Below are 22107 nucleotides of genomic sequence, written 5' to 3' on the forward strand. Positions count from 1 at the left end.
TGACACACCAATCAGAGACCACTATGATGACACACCAAATGATGACCACCAATCAGAGACCACTATGATGACACACCAAATGATGACCACCAATCAGAGACCACTATGATAACACACCAAATGATGACCACCAATCAGAGACCACTATGATGACACACCAAATGATGACCACCAATCAGAGACCACTATGATGACACACCAAATGATGACCACTAATCAGAGACCACTATGATGACACACCAATCAGAGACCACTATGATGACACACCAAATGATGACCACTAATCAGAGACCACTATGATGACACACCAAATGATGACCACCAATCAGAGACCACTATGATGACACACCAAATGATGACCACCAATCAGAGACCACTATGATGACACACCAAATGATGACCACCAATCAGAGACCACTATGATGACACACCAAATGATGACCACCAAACAGAGACCACTATGATGACACACCAAATGATGACCACCAATCAGAGACCACTATGATGACACACCAAATGATGACCACTAATCAGAGACCACTATGATGACACACCAATCAGAGACCACTATGATGACACACCAAATGATGACCACTAATCAGAGACCACTATGATGACACACCAAATGATGACCACCAATCAGAGACCACTATGATGACACACCAAATGATGACCACTAATCAGAGACCACTATGATGACACACCAATCAGAGACCACTATGATGACACACCAAATGATGACCACCAATCAGAGACCACTATGATGACACACCAAATGATGACCACCAATCAGAGACCACTATGATGACACACCAAATGATGACCACTAATCAGAGACCACTATGATGACACACCAATCAGAGACCACTATGATGACACACCAAATGATGACCACTAATCAGAGACCACTATGATGACACACCAAATGATGACCACCAATCAGAGACCACTATGATGACACACCAAATGATGACCACTAATCAGAGACCACTATGATGACACACCAATCAGAGACCACTATGATGACACACCAAATGATGACCACCAATCAGAGACCACTATGATGACACACCAAATGATGACCACCAATCAGAGACCACTATGATAACACACCAAATGATGACCACCAATCAGAGACCACTATGATGACACACCAAATGATGACCACCAATCAGAGACCACTATGATGACACACCAATCAGAGACCACTATGATGACACACCAAATGATGACCACCAATCAGAGACCACTATGATGACACACCAAATGATGACCACCAAACAGAGACCACTATGATGACACACCAAATGATGACCACCAATCAGAGACCACTATGATGACACACCAAATGATGACCACTAATCAGAGACCACTATGATGACACACCAATCAGAGACCACTATGATGACACACCAAATGATGACCACTAATCAGAGACCACTATGATGACACACCAAATGATGACCACCAATCAGAGACCACTATGATGACACACCAAATGATGACCACCAATCAGAGACCACTATGATGACACACCAAATGATGACCACCAATCAGAGACCACTATGATGACACACCAAATGATGACCACCAAACAGAGACCACTAAGATGACACACCAAATGATGACCACCAATCAGAGACCACTATGATGACACACCAAATGATGACCACTAATCAGAGACCACTATGATGACACACCAATCAGAGACCACTATGATGACACACCAAATGATGACCACCAATCAGAGACCACTATGATGACACACCAAATGATGACCACCAATCAGAGACCACTATGATGACACACCAAATGATGACCACCAATCAGAGACCACTATGATGACACACCAAATGATGACCACCAATCAGAGACCACTATGATGACACACCAAATGATGACCACTAATCAGAGACCACTATGATGACACACCAATCAGAGACCACTATGATGACACACCAAATGATGACCACTAATCAGAGACCACTATGATGACACACCAATCAGAGACCACTATGATGACACACCAAATGATGACCACCAATCAGAGACCACTATGATGACACACCAAATTATGACCACCAATCAGAGACCACTATGATGACACACAAAATGATGACCACCAATCAGAGACCACTATGATGACCACCAATCAGAGACCACTATGATGACCACCAATCAGAGACCACTATGATGACACACCAAATGATGACCACCAATCAGAGACCACTATGATGACCACCAATCAGAGACTACTATGATGACCACCAATCAGAGACCACTATGATGACACACCAAATGATGACCACCAATCAGAGACCACTATGATGACACACCAGATTATGACCACCAATCAGAGACCACTATGATGACACACCAAATGATGACCACTAATCAGAGACCACTATGATGACACACCAATCAGAGACCACTGTGATGACACACCAAATGATGACCACCAATCAGAGACCACTATGATGACACACCAAATGATGACCACCAATCAGAGACCACTATGATGACACACCAAATGTTGACCACCAATCAGAGACCACTATGATGACACACCAAATGATGACCACCAATCAGAGACCACTATGATGACACACCAAATGATGACCACCAATCAGAGACCACTATGATGACACACCAAATGATGACCACTAATCAGAGACCACTATGATGACACACCAATCAGAGACCACTATGATGACACACCAAATGATGACCACCAATCAGAGACCACTATGATGACACACCAAATGATGACCACCAATCAGAGACCACTATGATGACACACCAAATGATGACCACCAAACAGAGACCACTATGATGACACACCAAATGATGACCACCAATCAGAGACCACTATGATGACACACCAAATAATGACCACTAATCAGAGACCACTATGATGACACACCAATCAGAGACCACTATGATGACACACCAAATGATGACCACCAATCAGAGACCACTATGATGACACACCAAATGATGACCACCAATCAGAGACCACTATGATGACACACCAGATGATGACCACCAATCAGAGACCACTATGATGACACACCAAATGATGACCACTAATCAGAGACCACTATGATGACACACCAATCAGAGACCACTATGATGACACACCAAATGATGACCACCAATCAGAGACCACTATGATGACACACCAAATGATGACCACCAATCAGAGACCACTATGATGACACACCAGATGATGACCACCAATCAGAGACCACTATGATGACACACCAAATGATGACCACTAATCAGAGACCACTATGATGACACACCAATCAGAGACCACTATGATGACACACCAAATGATGACCACCAATCAGAAACCACTATGATGACACACCAAATGATGACCACCAATCAGAGACCACTATGATGACCACCAATCAGAGACCACTATGATGACCACCAATCAGAGACCACTATGATGACACACCAAATGATGACCACCAATCAGAGACCACTATGATGACACACCAAATGATGACCACCAATCAGAGACCACTATGATGACACACCAAATGATGACCACCAATCAGAGACCACTATGATGACACACCAATCAGAGACTACTATGATGACACACCAAATGATGACCACCAATCAGAGACCACTATGATGACACACCAAATGATGACCACCAATCAGAGACCACTATGATGACACACCAAATGATGAACACCAATCAGAGACCACTATGATGACACACCAAATGATGACCACCAATCAGAGACCACTATGATGACACACCAAATGATGACCACCAATCAGAGACCACTATGATGACACACCAAATGATGACCACTAATCAGAGACCACTATGATGACACACCAATCAGAGACCACTATGATGACACACCAAATGATGACCACCAATCAGAGACCACTATGATGACACACCAAATGATGACCACCAATCAGAGACCACTATGATGACACACCAAATGATGACCACCAATCAGAGACCACTATGATGACACACCAAATGATGACCACCAATCAGAGACCACTATGATGACACACCAAATGATGACCACCAATCAGAGACCACTATGATGACACACCAATCAGAGACCACTATGATGACACACCAAATGATGACCACTAATCAGAGACCACTATGATGACACACCAATCAGAGACCACTATGATGACACACCAAATGATGACCACCAATCAGAGACCACTATGATGACACACCAAATGATGACCACCAATCAGAGACCACTATGATGACACCCCAGATGATGACCACCAATCAGAGACCACTATGATGACACACCAAATGATGACCACTAATCAGAGACCACTATGATGACACACCAATCAGAGACCACTATGATGACACACCAAATGATGACCACCAATCAGAGACCACTATGGTGACACACCAAATGATGACCACCAATCAGAGACCACTATGATGACACACCAAATGATGACCACCAATCAGAGACCACTATGATGACCACCAATCAGAGACCACTATGATGACCACACCAGATGATGACCACCAATCAGAGACCACTATGATGACACACCAAATGATGACCACTAATCAGAGACCACTATGATGACACACCAATCAGAGACCACTATGATGACACACCAAATGATGACCACCAATCAGAAACCACTATGATGACACACCAAATGATGACCACCAATCAGAGACCACTATGATGACCACCAATCAGAGACCACTATGATGACCACTATGATGACACACCAAATGATGACCACCAATCAGAGACGACTATGATGACACACCAATCAGAGACTACTATGATGACACACCAAATGATGACCACCAATCAGAGACCACTATGATGACACACCAAATGATGACCACCAATCAGAGACCACTATGATGACACACCAAATGATGACCACCAATCAGAGACCACTATGATGACACACCAAATGATGACCACCAAACAGAGACCACTATGATGACACACCAAATGATGACCACCAATCAGAGACCACTATGATGACACACCAAATGATGACCACTAATCAGAGACCACTATGATGACACACCAATCAGAGACCACTATGATGACACACCAAATGATGACCACCAATCAGAGACCACTATGATGACACACCAAATGATGACCACCAATCAGAGACCACTATGATAACACACCAAATGATGACCACCAATCAGAGACCACTATGATGACACACCAAATGATGACCACCAATCAGAGACCACTATGATGACACACCAAATGATGACCACTAATCAGAGACCACTATGATGACACACCAATCAGAGACCACTATGATGACACACCAAATGATGACCACTAATCAGAGACCACTATGATGACACACCAAATGATGACCACCAATCAGAGACCACTATGATGACACACCAAATGATGACCACCAATCAGAGACCACTATGATGACACACCAAATGATGACCACCAATCAGAGACCACTATGATGACACACCAAATGATGACCACCAAACAGAGACCACTATGATGACACACCAAATGATGACCACCAATCAGAGACCACTATGATGACACACCAAATGATGACCACTAATCAGAGACCACTATGATGACACACCAATCAGAGACCACTATGATGACACACCAAATGATGACCACTAATCAGAGACCACTATGATGACACACCAAATGATGACCACCAATCAGAGACCACTATGATGACACACCAAATGATGACCACTAATCAGAGACCACTATGATGACACACCAATCAGAGACCACTATGATGACACACCAAATGATGACCACCAATCAGAGACCACTATGATGACACACCAAATGATGACCACCAATCAGAGACCACTATGATGACACACCAAATGATGACCACTAATCAGAGACCACTATGATGACACACCAATCAGAGACCACTATGATGACACACCAAATGATGACCACTAATCAGAGACCACTATGATGACACACCAAATGATGACCACCAATCAGAGACCACTATGATGACACACCAAATGATGACCACTAATCAGAGACCACTATGATGACACACCAATCAGAGACCACTATGATGACACACCAAATGATGACCACCAATCAGAGACCACTATGATGACACACCAAATGATGACCACCAATCAGAGACCACTATGATAACACACCAAATGATGACCACCAATCAGAGACCACTATGATGACACACCAAATGATGACCACCAATCAGAGACCACTATGATGACACACCAATCAGAGACCACTATGATGACACACCAAATGATGACCACCAATCAGAGACCACTATGATGACACACCAAATGATGACCACCAAACAGAGACCACTATGATGACACACCAAATGATGACCACCAATCAGAGACCACTATGATGACACACCAAATGATGACCACTAATCAGAGACCACTATGATGACACACCAATCAGAGACCACTATGATGACACACCAAATGATGACCACTAATCAGAGACCACTATGATGACACACCAAATGATGACCACCAATCAGAGACCACTATGATGACACACCAAATGATGACCACCAATCAGAGACCACTATGATGACACACCAAATGATGACCACCAATCAGAGACCACTATGATGACACACCAAATGATGACCACCAAACAGAGACCACTAAGATGACACACCAAATGATGACCACCAATCAGAGACCACTATGATGACACACCAAATGATGACCACTAATCAGAGACCACTATGATGACACACCAATCAGAGACCACTATGATGACACACCAAATGATGACCACCAATCAGAGACCACTATGATGACACACCAAATGATGACCACCAATCAGAGACCACTATGATGACACACCAAATGATGACCACCAATCAGAGACCACTATGATGACACACCAAATGATGACCACCAATCAGAGACCACTATGATGACACACCAAATGATGACCACTAATCAGAGACCACTATGATGACACACCAATCAGAGACCACTATGATGACACACCAAATGATGACCACTAATCAGAGACCACTATGATGACACACCAATCAGAGACCACTATGATGACACACCAAATGATGACCACCAATCAGAGACCACTATGATGACACACCAAATGATGACCACCAATCAGAGACCACTATGATGACACACAAAATGATGACCACCAATCAGAGACCACTATGATGACCACCAATCAGAGACCACTATGATGACCACCAATCAGAGACCACTATGATGACACACCAAATGATGACCACCAATCAGAGACCACTATGATGACCACCAATCAGAGACTACTATGATGACCACCAATCAGAGACCACTATGATGACACACCAAATGATGACCACCAATCAGAGACCACTATGATGACACACCAGATGATGACCACCAATCAGAGACCACTATGATGACACACCAAATGATGACCACTAATCAGAGACCACTATGATGACACACCAATCAGAGACCACTGTGATGACACACCAAATGATGACCACCAATCAGAGACCACTATGATGACACACCAAATGATGACCACCAATCAGAGACCACTATGATGACACACCAAATGTTGACCACCAATCAGAGACCACTATGATGACACACCAAATGATGACCACCAATCAGAGACCACTATGATGACACACCAAATGATGACCACCAATCAGAGACCACTATGATGACACACCAAATGATGACCACTAATCAGAGACCACTATGATGACACACCAATCAGAGACCACTATGATGACACACCAAATGATGACCACCAATCAGAGACCACTATGATGACACACCAAATGATGACCACCAATCAGAGACCACTATGATGACACACCAAATGATGACCACCAAACAGAGACCACTATGATGACACACCAAATGATGACCACCAATCAGAGACCACTATGATGACACACCAAATAATGACCACTAATCAGAGACCACTATGATGACACACCAATCAGAGACCACTATGATGACACACCAAATGATGACCACCAATCAGAGACCACTATGATGACACACCAAATGATGACCACCAATCAGAGACCACTATGATGACACACCAGATGATGACCACCAATCAGAGACCACTATGATGACACACCAAATGATGACCACTAATCAGAGACCACTATGATGACACACCAATCAGAGACCACTATGATGACACACCAAATGATGACCACCAATCAGAAACCACTATGATGACACACCAAATGATGACCACCAATCAGAGACCACTATGATGACCACCAATCAGAGACCACTATGATGACCACCAATCAGAGACCACTATGATGACACACCAAATGATGACCACCAATCAGAGACCACTATGATGACACACCAATGATGACCACCAATCAGAGACCACTATGATGACACACCAAAGATGACCACCAATCAGAGACCACTATGATGACACACCAATCAGAGACTACTATGATGACACACCAAATGATGACCACCAATCAGAGACCACTATGATGACACACCAAATGATGACCACCAATCAGAGACCACTATGATGACACCCAAATGATGAACACCAATCAGAGACCACTATGATGACACACCAAATGATGACCAACCAATCAGAGACCACTATGATGACACACCAAATGATGACCACCAATCAGAGACCACTATGATGACACACCAAATGATGACCACTAATCAGAGACCACTATGATGACACACCAATCAGAGACCACTATGATGACACACCAAATGATGACCACCAATCAGAGACCACTATGATGACACACCAAATGATGACCACCAATCAGAGACCACTATGATGACACACCAAATGATGACCACCAATCAGAGACCACTATGATGACACACCAAATGATGACCACCAATCAGAGACCACTATGATGACACACCAAATGATGACCACCAATCAGAGACCACTATGATGACACACCAATCAGAGACCACTATGATGACACACCAAATGATGACCACTAATCAGAGACCACTATGATGACACACCAATCAGAGACCACTATGATGACACACCAAATGATGACCACCAATCAGAGACCACTATGATGACACACCAAATGATGACCACCAATCAGAGACCACTATGATGACACCCCAGATGATGACCACCAATCAGAGACCACTATGATGACACACCAAATGATGACCACTAATCAGAGACCACTATGATGACACACCAATCAGAGACCACTATGATGACACACCAAATGATGACCACCAATCAGAGACCACTATGGTGACACACCAAATGATGACCACCAATCAGAGACCACTATGATGACACACCAAATGATGACCACCAATCAGAGACCACTATGATGACCACCAATCAGAGACCACTATGATGACACACCAGATGATGACCACCAATCAGAGACCACTATGATGACACACCAAATGATGACCACTAATCAGAGACCACTATGATGACACACCAATCAGAGACCACTATGATGACACACCAAATGATGACCACCAATCAGAAACCACTATGATGACACACCAAATGATGACCACCAATCAGAGACCACTATGATGACCACCAATCAGAGACCACTATGATGACCACCAATCAGAGACCACTATGATGACACACCAAATGATGACCACCAATCAGAGACCACTATGATGACACACCAAATGATGACCACCAATCAGAGACCACTATGATGACACACCAATCAGAGACTACTATGATGACACACCAAATGATGACCACCAATCAGAGACCACTATGATGACACACCAAATGATGACCACCAATCAGAGACCACTATGATGACACACCAAATGATGAACACCAATCAGAGACCACTATGATGACACACCAAATGATGACCACCAATCAGAGACCACTATGATGACACACCAAATGATGACCACCAATCAGAGACCACTATGATGACACACCAAATGATGACCACTAATCAGAGACCACTATGATGACACACCAATCAGAGACCACTATGATGACACACCAAATGATGACCACCAATCAGAGACCACTATGATGACACACCAAATGATGACCACCAATCAGAGACCACTATGATGACACACCAAATGATGACCACCAATCAGAGACCACTATGATGACACACCAAATGATGACCACCAATCAGAGACCACTATGATGACACACCAAATGATGACCACCAATCAGAGACCACTATGATGACACACCAAATGATGACCACTAATCAGAGACCACTATGATGACACACCAATCAGAGACCACTATGATGACACACCAAATGATGACCACTAATCAGAGACCACTATGATGACACACCAATCAGAGACCACTATGATGACACACCAAATGATGACCACCAATCAGAGACCACTATGATGACACACCAAATGATGACCACCAATCAGAGACCACTATGATGACACACCAGATGATGACCACCAATCAGAGACCACTATGATGACACACCAAATGATGACCACTAATCAGAGACCACTATGATGACACACCAATCAGAGACCACTATGATGACACACCAAATGATGACCACCAATCAGAAACCACTATGATGACACACCAAATGATGACCACCAATCAGAGACCACTATGATGACCACCAATCAGAGACCACTATGATGACCACCAATCAGAGACCACTATGATGACACACCAAATGATGACCACCAATCAGAGACCACTATGATGACACACCAAATGATGACCACCAATCAGAGACCACTATGATGACACACCAAATGATGACCACCAATCAGAGACCACTATGATGACACACCAATCAGAGACTATGATGACACACCAAATGATGACCACCAATCAGAGACCACTATGATGACACACCAAATGATGACCACCAATCAGAGACCACTATGATGACACACCAAATGATGACCACCAATCAGAGACCACTATGATGACACACCAAATGATGACCACCAATCAGAGACCACACCAAATGATGACCACCAATCAGAGACCACTATGATGACACACCAAATGATGACCACCAATCAGAGACCACTATGATGACACACCAAATGATGACCACTAATCAGAGACCACTATGATGACACACCAATCAGAGACCACTATGATGACACACCAAATGATGACCACCAATCAGAGACCACTATGATGACACACCAAATGATGACCACCAATCAGAGACCACTATGATGACACACCAAATGATGACCACCAATCAGAGACCACTATGATGACACACCAAATGATGACCACCAATCAGAGACCACTATGATGACACACCAAATGATGACCACCAATCAGAGACCACTATGATGACACACCAAATGATGACCACTAATCAGAGACCACTATGATGACACACCAATCAGAGACCACTATGATGACACACCAAATGATGACCACCAATCAGAGACCACTATGATGACACACCAAATGATGACCACCAATCAGAGACCACTATGATGACACACCAGATGATGACCACCAATCAGAGACCACTATGATGACACACCAAATGATGACCACTAATCAGAGACCACTATGATGACACACCAATCAGAGACCACTATGATGACACACCAAATGATGACCACCAATCAGAGACCACTATGGTGACACACCAAATGATGACCACCAATCAGAGACCACTATGATGACACACCAAATGATGACCACCAATCAGAGACCACTATGATGACCACCAATCAGAGACCACTATGATGACCACCAATCAGAGACCACTATGATGACACACCAAATGATGACCACCAATCAGAGACCACTATGATGACCACCAATCAGAGACTACTATGATGACCACCAATCAGAGACCACTATGATGACACACCAAATGATGACCACCAATCAGAGACCACTATGATGACACACCAAATGATGACCACCAATCAGAGACCACTATGATGACACACCAAATGATGACCACCAATCAGAGACCACTATTATGCCACACCAAATGATGACCACCAATCAGAGACCACTATGATGACACACCAAATGATGACCACCAATCAGAGACCACTATGATGACACACCAAATGATGACCAGCAATCAGAGACCACTATGATGACACACCAAATGATAACCAGCAATCAGAGACCACTATGATGACACACCAAATGATGACCACCAATCAGAGACCACTATGATGACACACCAAATGATGACCACCAATCAGAGACCACTATGATGACACACCAAATGATGACCACCAATCAGAGACCACTATGATGACCACCAATCAGAGACCACTATGATGACCACCAATCAGAGACCACTATGATGACACACCAAATGATGACCAGCAATCAGAGACCACTATGATGACACACCAAATGATAACCACCAATCAGAGACCACTATGATGACACACCAAATGATGACCACCAATCAGAGACCACTATGATGACACACCAAATGATGACCACCAATCAGAGACCACTATGATGACACCAAATGATGACCACCAATCAGAGACCACTATGATGACACACCAAATGATGACCACCAATCAGAGACCACTATGATGACACACCAAATGATGACCACTATGATGACACACCAGATGATGACCACCAATCAGAGACCACTATGATGACCACTAATCAGAGACCACTATGATGACACACCAATCAGAGACCACTATGATGACACACCAAATGATGACCACCACTCAGAGACCACGATGATGACCACCAATCAGAGACCACTATGATGACACACCAATCAGAGACCACTATGATGACACACCAAATGATGACCACCAATCAGAGACCACTATGATGACACACCAAATGATGACCACCAATCAGAGACCACTATGATGACACACCAATCAGAGACCACTATGATGACACAGCAAATGCTGACCACCAATCAGAGACCACTATGATGACACACCAAATGATGACCACCAATCAGAGACCACTATGATGACACACCAAATGATGACCACCAATCAGAGACCACTATGATGACACACCAAATGATGACCACTAATCAGAGACCACTATGATGACACACCAATCAGAGACCACTATGATGACACACCAAATGATGACCACCAATCAGAGACCACTATGGTGACACACCAAATGATGACCACCAATCAGAGACCACTATGATGACACACCAAATGATGACCACCAATCAGAGACCACTATGATGACCACCAATCAGAGACCACTATGATGACCACCAATCAGAGACCACTATGATGACACACCAAATGATGACCACCAATCAGAGACCACTATGATGACCACCAATCAGAGACTACTATGATGACCACCAATCAGAGACCACTATGATGACACACCAAATGATGACCACCAATCAGAGACCACTATGATGACACACCAAATGATGACCACCAATCAGAGACCACTATGATGACACACCAAATGATGACCACCAATCAGAGACCACTATTATGACACACCAAATGATGACCACCAATCAGAGACCACTATGATGACACACCAAATGATGACCACCAATCAGAGACCACTATGATGACACACCAAATGATGACCAGCAATCAGAGACCACTATGATGACACACCAAATGATAACCAGCAATCAGAGACCACTATGATGACACACCAAATGATGACCACCAATCAGAGACCACTATGATGACACACCAAATGATGACAACCAATCAGAGACCACTATGATGACACACCAAATGATGACCACCAATCAGAGACCACTATGATGACCACCAATCAGAGACCACTATGATGACCACCAATCAGAGACCACTATGATGACACACCAAATGATGACCAGCAATCAGAGACCACTATGATGACACACCAAATGATAACCACCAATCAGAGACCACTATGATGACACACCAAATGATGACTACCAATCAGAGACCACTATGATGACACACCAAATGATGACCACCAATCAGAGACCACTATGATGACACCAAATGATGACCACCAATCAGAGACCACTATGATGACACACCAAATGATGACCACCAATCAGAGACCACTATGATGACACACCAAATGATGACCACTATGATGACACACCAGATGATGACCACCAATCAGAGACCACTATGATGACCACTAATCAGAGACCACTATGATGACACACCAATCAGAGACCACTATGATGACACACCAAATGATGACCACCACTCAGAGACCACGATGATGACCACCAATCAGAGACCACTATGATGACACACCAAATGATGACCACCAATCAGAGACCACTATGATGACACACCAATCAGAGACCACTATGATGACACACCAAATGATGACCACCAATCAGAGACCACTATGATAACACACCAAATGATGACCACCAATCAGAGACCACTATGATGACACACCAATCAGAGACCACTATGATGACACAGCAAATGCTGACCACCAATCAGAGACCACTATGATGACACACCAAATGATGACCACCAATCAGAGACCACTATGATGACACACCAAATGATGACCACCAATCAGAGACCACTATGATGACCACCAATCAGAGACTACTATGATGACCACCAATCAGAGACCACTATGATGACACACCAAATGATGACCACCAATCAGAGACCACTATGATGACACACCAAATGATGACCACCAATCAGAGACCACTATGATGACACACCAAATGATGACCACCAATCAGAGACCACTATTATGACACACCAAATGATGACCACCAATCAGAGACCACTATGATGACACACCAAATGATGACCACCAATCAGAGACCACTATGATGACACACCAAATGATGACCAGCAATCAGAGACCACTATGATGACACACCAAATGATAACCAGCAATCAGAGACCACTATGATGACACACCAAATGATGACCACCAATCAGAGACCACTATGATGACACACCAAATGATGACAACCAATCAGAGACCACTATGATGACACACCAAATGATGACCACCAATCAGAGACCACTATGATGACCACCAATCAGAGACCACTATGATGACCACCAATCAGAGACCACTATGATGACACACCAAATGATGACCAGCAATCAGAGACCACTATGATGACACACCAAATGATAACCACCAATCAGAGACCACTATGATGACACACCAAATGATGACTACCAATCAGAGACCACTATGATGACACACCAAATGATGACCACCAATCAGAGACCACTATGATGACACCAAATGATGACCACCAATCAGAGACCACTATGATGACACACCAAATGATGACCACCAATCAGAGACCACTATGATGACACACCAAATGATGACCACTATGATGACACACCAGATGATGACCACCAATCAGAGACCACTATGATGACCACTAATCAGAGACCACTATGATGACACACCAATCAGAGACCACTATGATGACACACCAAATGATGACCACCACTCAGAGACCACGATGATGACCACCAATCAGAGACCACTATGATGACACACCAAATGATGACCACCAATCAGAGACCACTATGATGACACACCAATCAGAGACCACTATGATGACACACCAAATGATGACCACCAATCAGAGACCACTATGATAACACACCAAATGATGACCACCAATCAGAGACCACTATGATGACACACCAATCAGAGACCACTATGATGACACAGCAAATGCTGACCACCAATCAGAGACCACTATGATGACACACCAAATGATGACCACCAATCAGAGACCACTATGATGACACACCAAATGATGACCACCAATCAGAGACCACTATGATGACACACCAAATGATGACCACCAATCAGAGACCACTATGATGACCACCAATCAGAGACCACTATGATGACCACCAATCAGAGACCACTATGATGACCACCAATCAGAGACCACTATGATGACACACCAAATGATGACCACCAATCAGAGACCACTATGATGACCACCAATCAGAGACTACTATGATGACCACCAATCAGAGACCACTATGATGACACACCAAATGATGACCACCAATCAGAGACCACTATTATGACACACCAAATGATGACCACCAATCAGAGACCACTATGATGACACACCAGATGATGACCACCAATCAGAGACCACTATGATGACACACCAAATGATGACCACTAATCAGAGACCACTATGATGACACACCAATCAGAGACCACTATGATGACACACCAAATGATGACCACCAATCAGAAACCACTATGATGACACACCAAATGATGACCACCAATCAGAGACCACTATGATGACCACCAATCAGAGACCACTATGATGACCACCAATCAGAGACCACTATGATGACACACCAAATGATGACCACCAATCAGAGACCACTATGATGACACACCAATCAGAGACTACTATGATGACACACCAAATGATGACCACCAATCAGAGACCACTATGATGACACACCAAATGATGACCACCAATCAGAGACCACTATGATGACACACCAAATGATGACCACCAATCAGAGACCACTATGATGACACACCAAATGATGACCACCAATCAGAGACCACTATGATGACACACCAAATGATGACCACAAATCAGAGACCACTATGATGACACACCAAATGATGACCACCAATCAGAGACCACTATGATGACACACCAAATGATGACCACCAATCAGAGACCACTACGATGACACACCAAATGTGTTTGATGTATGCTTTATGTCTTCTAACACTTCTTAATTAAGGAGAAAATTATCAGATTACATTACTGAGTTTGAGTAATGCAAAAGTTACATTACTGATTACAATTTTGGACAGGTAACTAGTAACTGTAATGGATTACATTTAGAAAGTAACCTACCCAACCCTGGAGAGACAACCTGATTGCAACATGAGGAGAAAGACAGCTTTCTGCAGCTGGTCTCAGTCTGGGGCGTGTTGAGACAGAGTTAGGATGTGGGCAAAGGCACGAGGCCCTACGAACTCATTCACACTAGAATGTCTGCTTACTGGGTCCTATTCTATGATCTGGGATCAGAGTGGACAGGAGAACTATATAGTCTCAGAGAGAGAGAGAGGGGGAGGAGAGGGAGGGAGGGAGGGAGAAAGAGGGGGATAGAGAGAGGGATAGATGGAAAGAGAGAAGGAGGGAGAGGGAGGAGATGGAGAAGGAGGGAGAGCGGGAGATGGAGGAGGAGGGAGAGCAGGAAGAGAGAGAGGGAGGAGAGGGAGATGGAGAAGGAGGGAGAGCGGGAGATGGAGAAGGAGGGAGAGTGGGAAGAGAGAGAGAGGGAGGAGAGGGAGATGGAGAAGGAGGGAGAGCGGGAGATGGAGAAGGAGGGAGAGTGGGAAGAGAGAGAGGGAGATGGAGAAGGAGGGATAGCGGGAAGAGAGAGAGAAGGCCCATTATGACCTCAGTAAGTCCCAGTGGAACATGTATTTGTCTTTACTTGAACGTATGATTTATTTTCCGAGCTGTAAGAGTAGGGTTATGTTTGGCACTGAAACATGTTTGGAAGAATAGCAGAAAAAATCAACCTTTCAAGGCTTCAGGTTTTTTAATGTTTGATGTTTGCCTGGAGACTGAATAAGGAGTTATCATTCTCTCTTGATGAGTTTCGCTACTTACATTTGAAATAATTGCATTATATCTGAATCATAACCACATCGTTATCCAGGAGAAAGAGAGATGGAGAGAGTCAGAGGGATTGAGGAAGAGATGTAGAAGAGAGAGAGAGAGTCAGAGGGATTGAGGAAGATAAGAGAGGAAGTGAAATAGAGCAAAAGGGAGAGAAAAAGAGAGATGGAATGAAAAGAGAGATGGAGAAGAGAGGGATTGAGGAAGAGATGGAGAAGAGAGAGAGAGGGATTGAGGAAGAGATGGAGAAGAGAGAGAGAGAGATTGAGGAAGAGATGGAGAAGAGGGATTGAGGAAGAGATGGAGAAGAGAGGGAAAGATAGAGAGAGGGATTGAGGAAGAGATGGAGAAGAGAGGGATTGAGGAAGAGAGGGAAAGATAGAGAGAGGGATTGAGGAAGAGATGGAGAAGAGAGGGCAGCGGTTGTATCAGATTTCCTCCACTGGGTGTAGATGTGGTCTTAGATTTCTCTCTGGGCTGCTGATTAACGTCTGTGTGTGTGTGCGTGAGTGTGTGAATGAGTGTGTGTGTCTGCGTGTGTGTTTGTGCCCGAGCAGAGGCGAGGAACTTCCGATTTAATTTCCCCCAGCACCAGATATTACACCCTTCCTCCCTCCCCCTCCTCCCTCTCATTGTGGTTTTATTGGAATGGGGTGTTTGTGATGCAATAAAACATGGGGGATGTGTTAGTGTGGAATTGTTAATCTATACATTTGTCTCTCTCTCTCTCTCTCTCCATCTATCCCTCTCTCTCTCCATCTATCCCTATCTCTCCATCTATCCCTATCCCTCTCTCTCTCTCCATCTATCCCTCTCTCTCTCCATCTATCCCTCTCTCTCCATCTATCCCTCTCTCTCATCTATCCCTCTCTCCATCTATCCCTCGCTCTCTCTCTCTCCATCTATCCCTCTCTCTCTCTCCATCTATCCCTCTCTCTCTCCATCTATCCCTCTCACTCTCCATCTATCCCTCTCACTCTCCATCTATCCCTCTCTCTCCATCTATCCCTCTCTCTCTCCATCTATCTCTCTCTCCATCTATCACTCTCTCTCTCCATCTATCCCTCTTTCTTTCTCTCTCTCTCTCGCTCCTCTCTGTGTCTCTTTCCGCCTGTTTCAGAGCTTTGATTAATCACTTCAGGAGAGTCCTGATGATGATGGTAACACACTGTAAAATCATGTTTATCATCACATTGGAGAGAGAATGTCCTCTGGGGCTACAGTTACTGGGAAGGTTGGGAAGGGAAGGGATAGGAGGAAGAGATGGATGGAGAGAGCCAAAGAAAGTTAAGTGGGAGAGGGAGTAGGTTGTTGGCTCAATAAAACATTGAATATGTAGAATTTATTTGATATATATCTTAACTTTACAAAGTCACTTTAGATAAGTGTTAGATTATGTTACTATTGTTATTGTAGTACTTTATCACACCTCCTAAATCCATATATTGAAGAATAGAAGTCTTTGTCCTATAGCTTCAGTGTGTTATTGGAGAGCTATAACAGTAATGATCCACATGGTGAATAATAACTTTTCTAAAGACAACACATCCTGTCATGTGGTCGGCGTCCTGCGACTGGAGCCGCGTGTCGGGGAGAGGGGACTGTCATGTGCTCCCTCTCCGGCCTCTAGGTTGCCAGGCTGCTCGTTATGGCGTACACCTGTCACCAGCGTTACGCGCATAATGACACTCACCTGGACTCCATCACCTCCTTGATGACCTTCTCTTTATGTGTCTCTCCCTTTGGTTCCTTGTCTTTATATGTCTCTCCCTTTGGTTCCTTCCCTTTATATGTCTCTCCCTTTGGTTCCTTCTCTTTATATGTCTCTCCCTTTGGTTCCTTGTCTTTATATGTCTCTCCCTTTGGTTCCTTCCCTTTATATGTCTCTCCCTTTGGTTCCTTGTCTTTATATGTCTCTCCCTTTGGTTCCTTGTCTTTATATGTCTCTCCCTTTGGTTCCTTGTCTTTATATGTCTCTCCCTTTGGTTCCTTGTCTTTATGTGTCTCTCCCTTTGGTTCCTTGTCTTTATATGTCTCTCCCTTTGGTTCCTTCTCTTTATGTGTCTCTCCCTTTGGTTCCTTGTCTTTATATGTCTCTCCCTTTGGTTCCTTCCCTTTATATGTCTCTCCCTTTGGTTCCTTCTCTTTATATGTCTCTCCCTTTGGTTCCTTGTCTTTATGTGTCTCTCCCTTTGGTTCCTTGTCTTTATATGTCTCTCCCTTTGGTTCCTTCTCTTTATATGTCTCTCCCTTTGGTTCCTTGTCTTTATATGTCTCTCCCTTTGGTTCCTTGTCTTTATATGTCTCTCCCTTTGGTTCCTTGTCTTTATATGTCTCTCCCTTTGGTTCCTTGTGTTTATATGTCTCTCCCTTTGGTTCCTTGTCTTTATGTGTCTCTCCCTTTGGTTCCTTGTCTTTATATGTCTCTCCCTTTGGTTCCTTCTCTTTATGTGTCTCTCCCTTTGGTTCCTTGTCTTTATATGTCTCTCCCTTTGGTTCCTTGTCTTTATATGTCTCTCCCTTTGGTTCCTTGTCTTTATATGTCTCTCCCTTTGGTTCCTTGTCTTTATATGTCTTTCCCTTTTGTTCCTTCTCTTTATATGTCTCTCCCTTTGGTTCCTTGTCTTTATGTGTTTCTCCCTTTGGTTCCTTCCCTTTATATGTCTCCCCCTTTGGTTCCTTGTCTTTATATGTCTCTCCCTTTGGTTCCTTCCCTTTATATGTCTCCCCCTTTGGTTCCTTGTCTTTATATGTCTCCCCCTTTGGTTCCTTGTCTTTATATGTCTCTCCCTTTGGTTCCTTCCCTTTATGTGTCTCTCCCTTTGGTTCCTTGTCTTTATATGTCTCTCCCTTTGGTTCCTTCCCTTTATGTGTCTCCCCCTTTGGTTCCTTGTCTTTATATGTCTCTCCCTTTGGTTCCTTGTCTTTATATGTCTCTCCCTTTGGTTCCTTGTCTTTATATGTCTCTCCCTTTGGTTCCTTGTCTTTATATGTCTCTCCCTTTGGTTCCTTGTCTTTATATGTCTCTCCCTTTGGTTCCTTCCCTTTATATGTCTCTCCCTTTGGTTCCTTCTCTTTATATGTCTCTCCCTTTGGTTCCTTCTCTTTATATGTCTCTCCCTTTGATTCCTTGTCTTTATATGTCTCTCCCTTTCCCTTAATTGACTTGTCTAGTTAAGTAAAAAGGTTTGGGATAGGTTTAAAACAAAAATATAAAAAACTACTTTCTATCACTGGATTCAATCTTTTGCCCTTTGGAATCAGAAGCAGGTGCCTATCCACCATCCCTGTGGACAGGCAGACCACCATCCCTGTGGACAGGCAGACCACCATCCCTGTGGACAGGCAGGCCACCATCCCTGTGGACAGGCAGACCACCATCCCTGTGGACAGGCAGACCACCATCCCTGTGGACAGGCAGACCACCATCCCTGTGGACAGGCAGACCACCATCCCTGTGGACAGGCAGACCACCATCCCTGTGGACAGGCAGACCACCGTCCCTGTGGACAGGCAGACCACCGTCCCTGTGGACATGCAGACCACCGTCCCTGTGGACAGGCAGACCACCATCCCTGTGGACAGGCAGACCACCATCCCTGTGGACAGGCAGACCACCATCCCTGTGGACAGGCATACATGTTCTCAGCAGACCACCATAGTGCCTGTGCCCAAGAACACTAAGGTAACCTGCCTAAATGACTACCGACCCGTAGCACTCACTAGCCATGAAGTGCTTTGAAAGGCTGGTCATGGCTCACGTCAATATCATTATCCCAGAAACCCTAGACCCACTCCAATTTGCTTACCGCCCCAACAGATCCACAGATGATGCAATCTCTATTATATACAACACTGCCCTTTCCCACCTGGACAAAAGGAACACTTATGTGAGAATGCTATTCAAGTTCCTTGGTGTCCACATCACCAGCAAACTAACATGGTCCAAGCACACAAGGACAGTCATGAAGAGGACACAACAAAACCTATTCCCCCTCAGGAGACTGAAAATATTTGGCATTGGTCCTCAGATCCTCAAAAGGTTCTACAGCTGCACCATCGAGAGCATCACTGGCAAATGCTCAGCCTCCGACTGCAAGGCATTACAGAGGGTAGTGCGAACGGCCCAGGACATCACTGGAGCCAAGCTTCCTGCCATCAGGACCTCTATACCAGGCAGTGTCAGAGGAAGGCCCTAAAAATGGTCAAAGACTCCAGCCACCCTAATCATAGACTGCTCTCTCTGCTACCACACGGCAAGCGGTACCGGAGCGCCAAGTCTAGATCCAAGAGGCTTTTAAACAGCTTCTACCCCCAAGCCATAAGAGCCCTGAACACCTAATCAAATGGCTACCCAGACTGTTTGCATTGCCCCCCTCCCCCTCTTTTAAACCGCTGCTACTCTCTGTTGTTATCATCTATATTGCATAGTCACTGTAATTACTCTACCTACATGTACATATTACCTCA

The 22107-nt window shown here is 44.2% G+C and overlaps 1 protein-coding gene across 1 annotated transcript in view; it reads left to right on the plus strand.

Moving 5' to 3' along the window:
• LOC109876091 (progesterone receptor-like) overlaps nucleotides 1-21380 on the plus strand; it is a 55291-nt gene extending 33911 nt beyond the window's left edge. The window contains exon 9 of the mRNA XM_031789686.1: nucleotides 20902-21380. Coding sequence (XP_031645546.1) covers nucleotides 20902-21321 — 420 coding nt within the window. The 3' untranslated portion in view covers nucleotides 21322-21380. The remainder of the gene's footprint in view (nucleotides 1-20901) is intronic.
• The last annotated feature ends 727 nt before the right edge of the window (nucleotides 21381-22107 follow it).

The sequence above is a fragment of the Oncorhynchus kisutch genome, linkage group LG15, assembly GCF_002021735.2.
Source record: "Oncorhynchus kisutch isolate 150728-3 linkage group LG15, Okis_V2, whole genome shotgun sequence".
Lineage (NCBI taxonomy): Eukaryota > Metazoa > Chordata > Actinopteri > Salmoniformes > Salmonidae > Oncorhynchus > Oncorhynchus kisutch.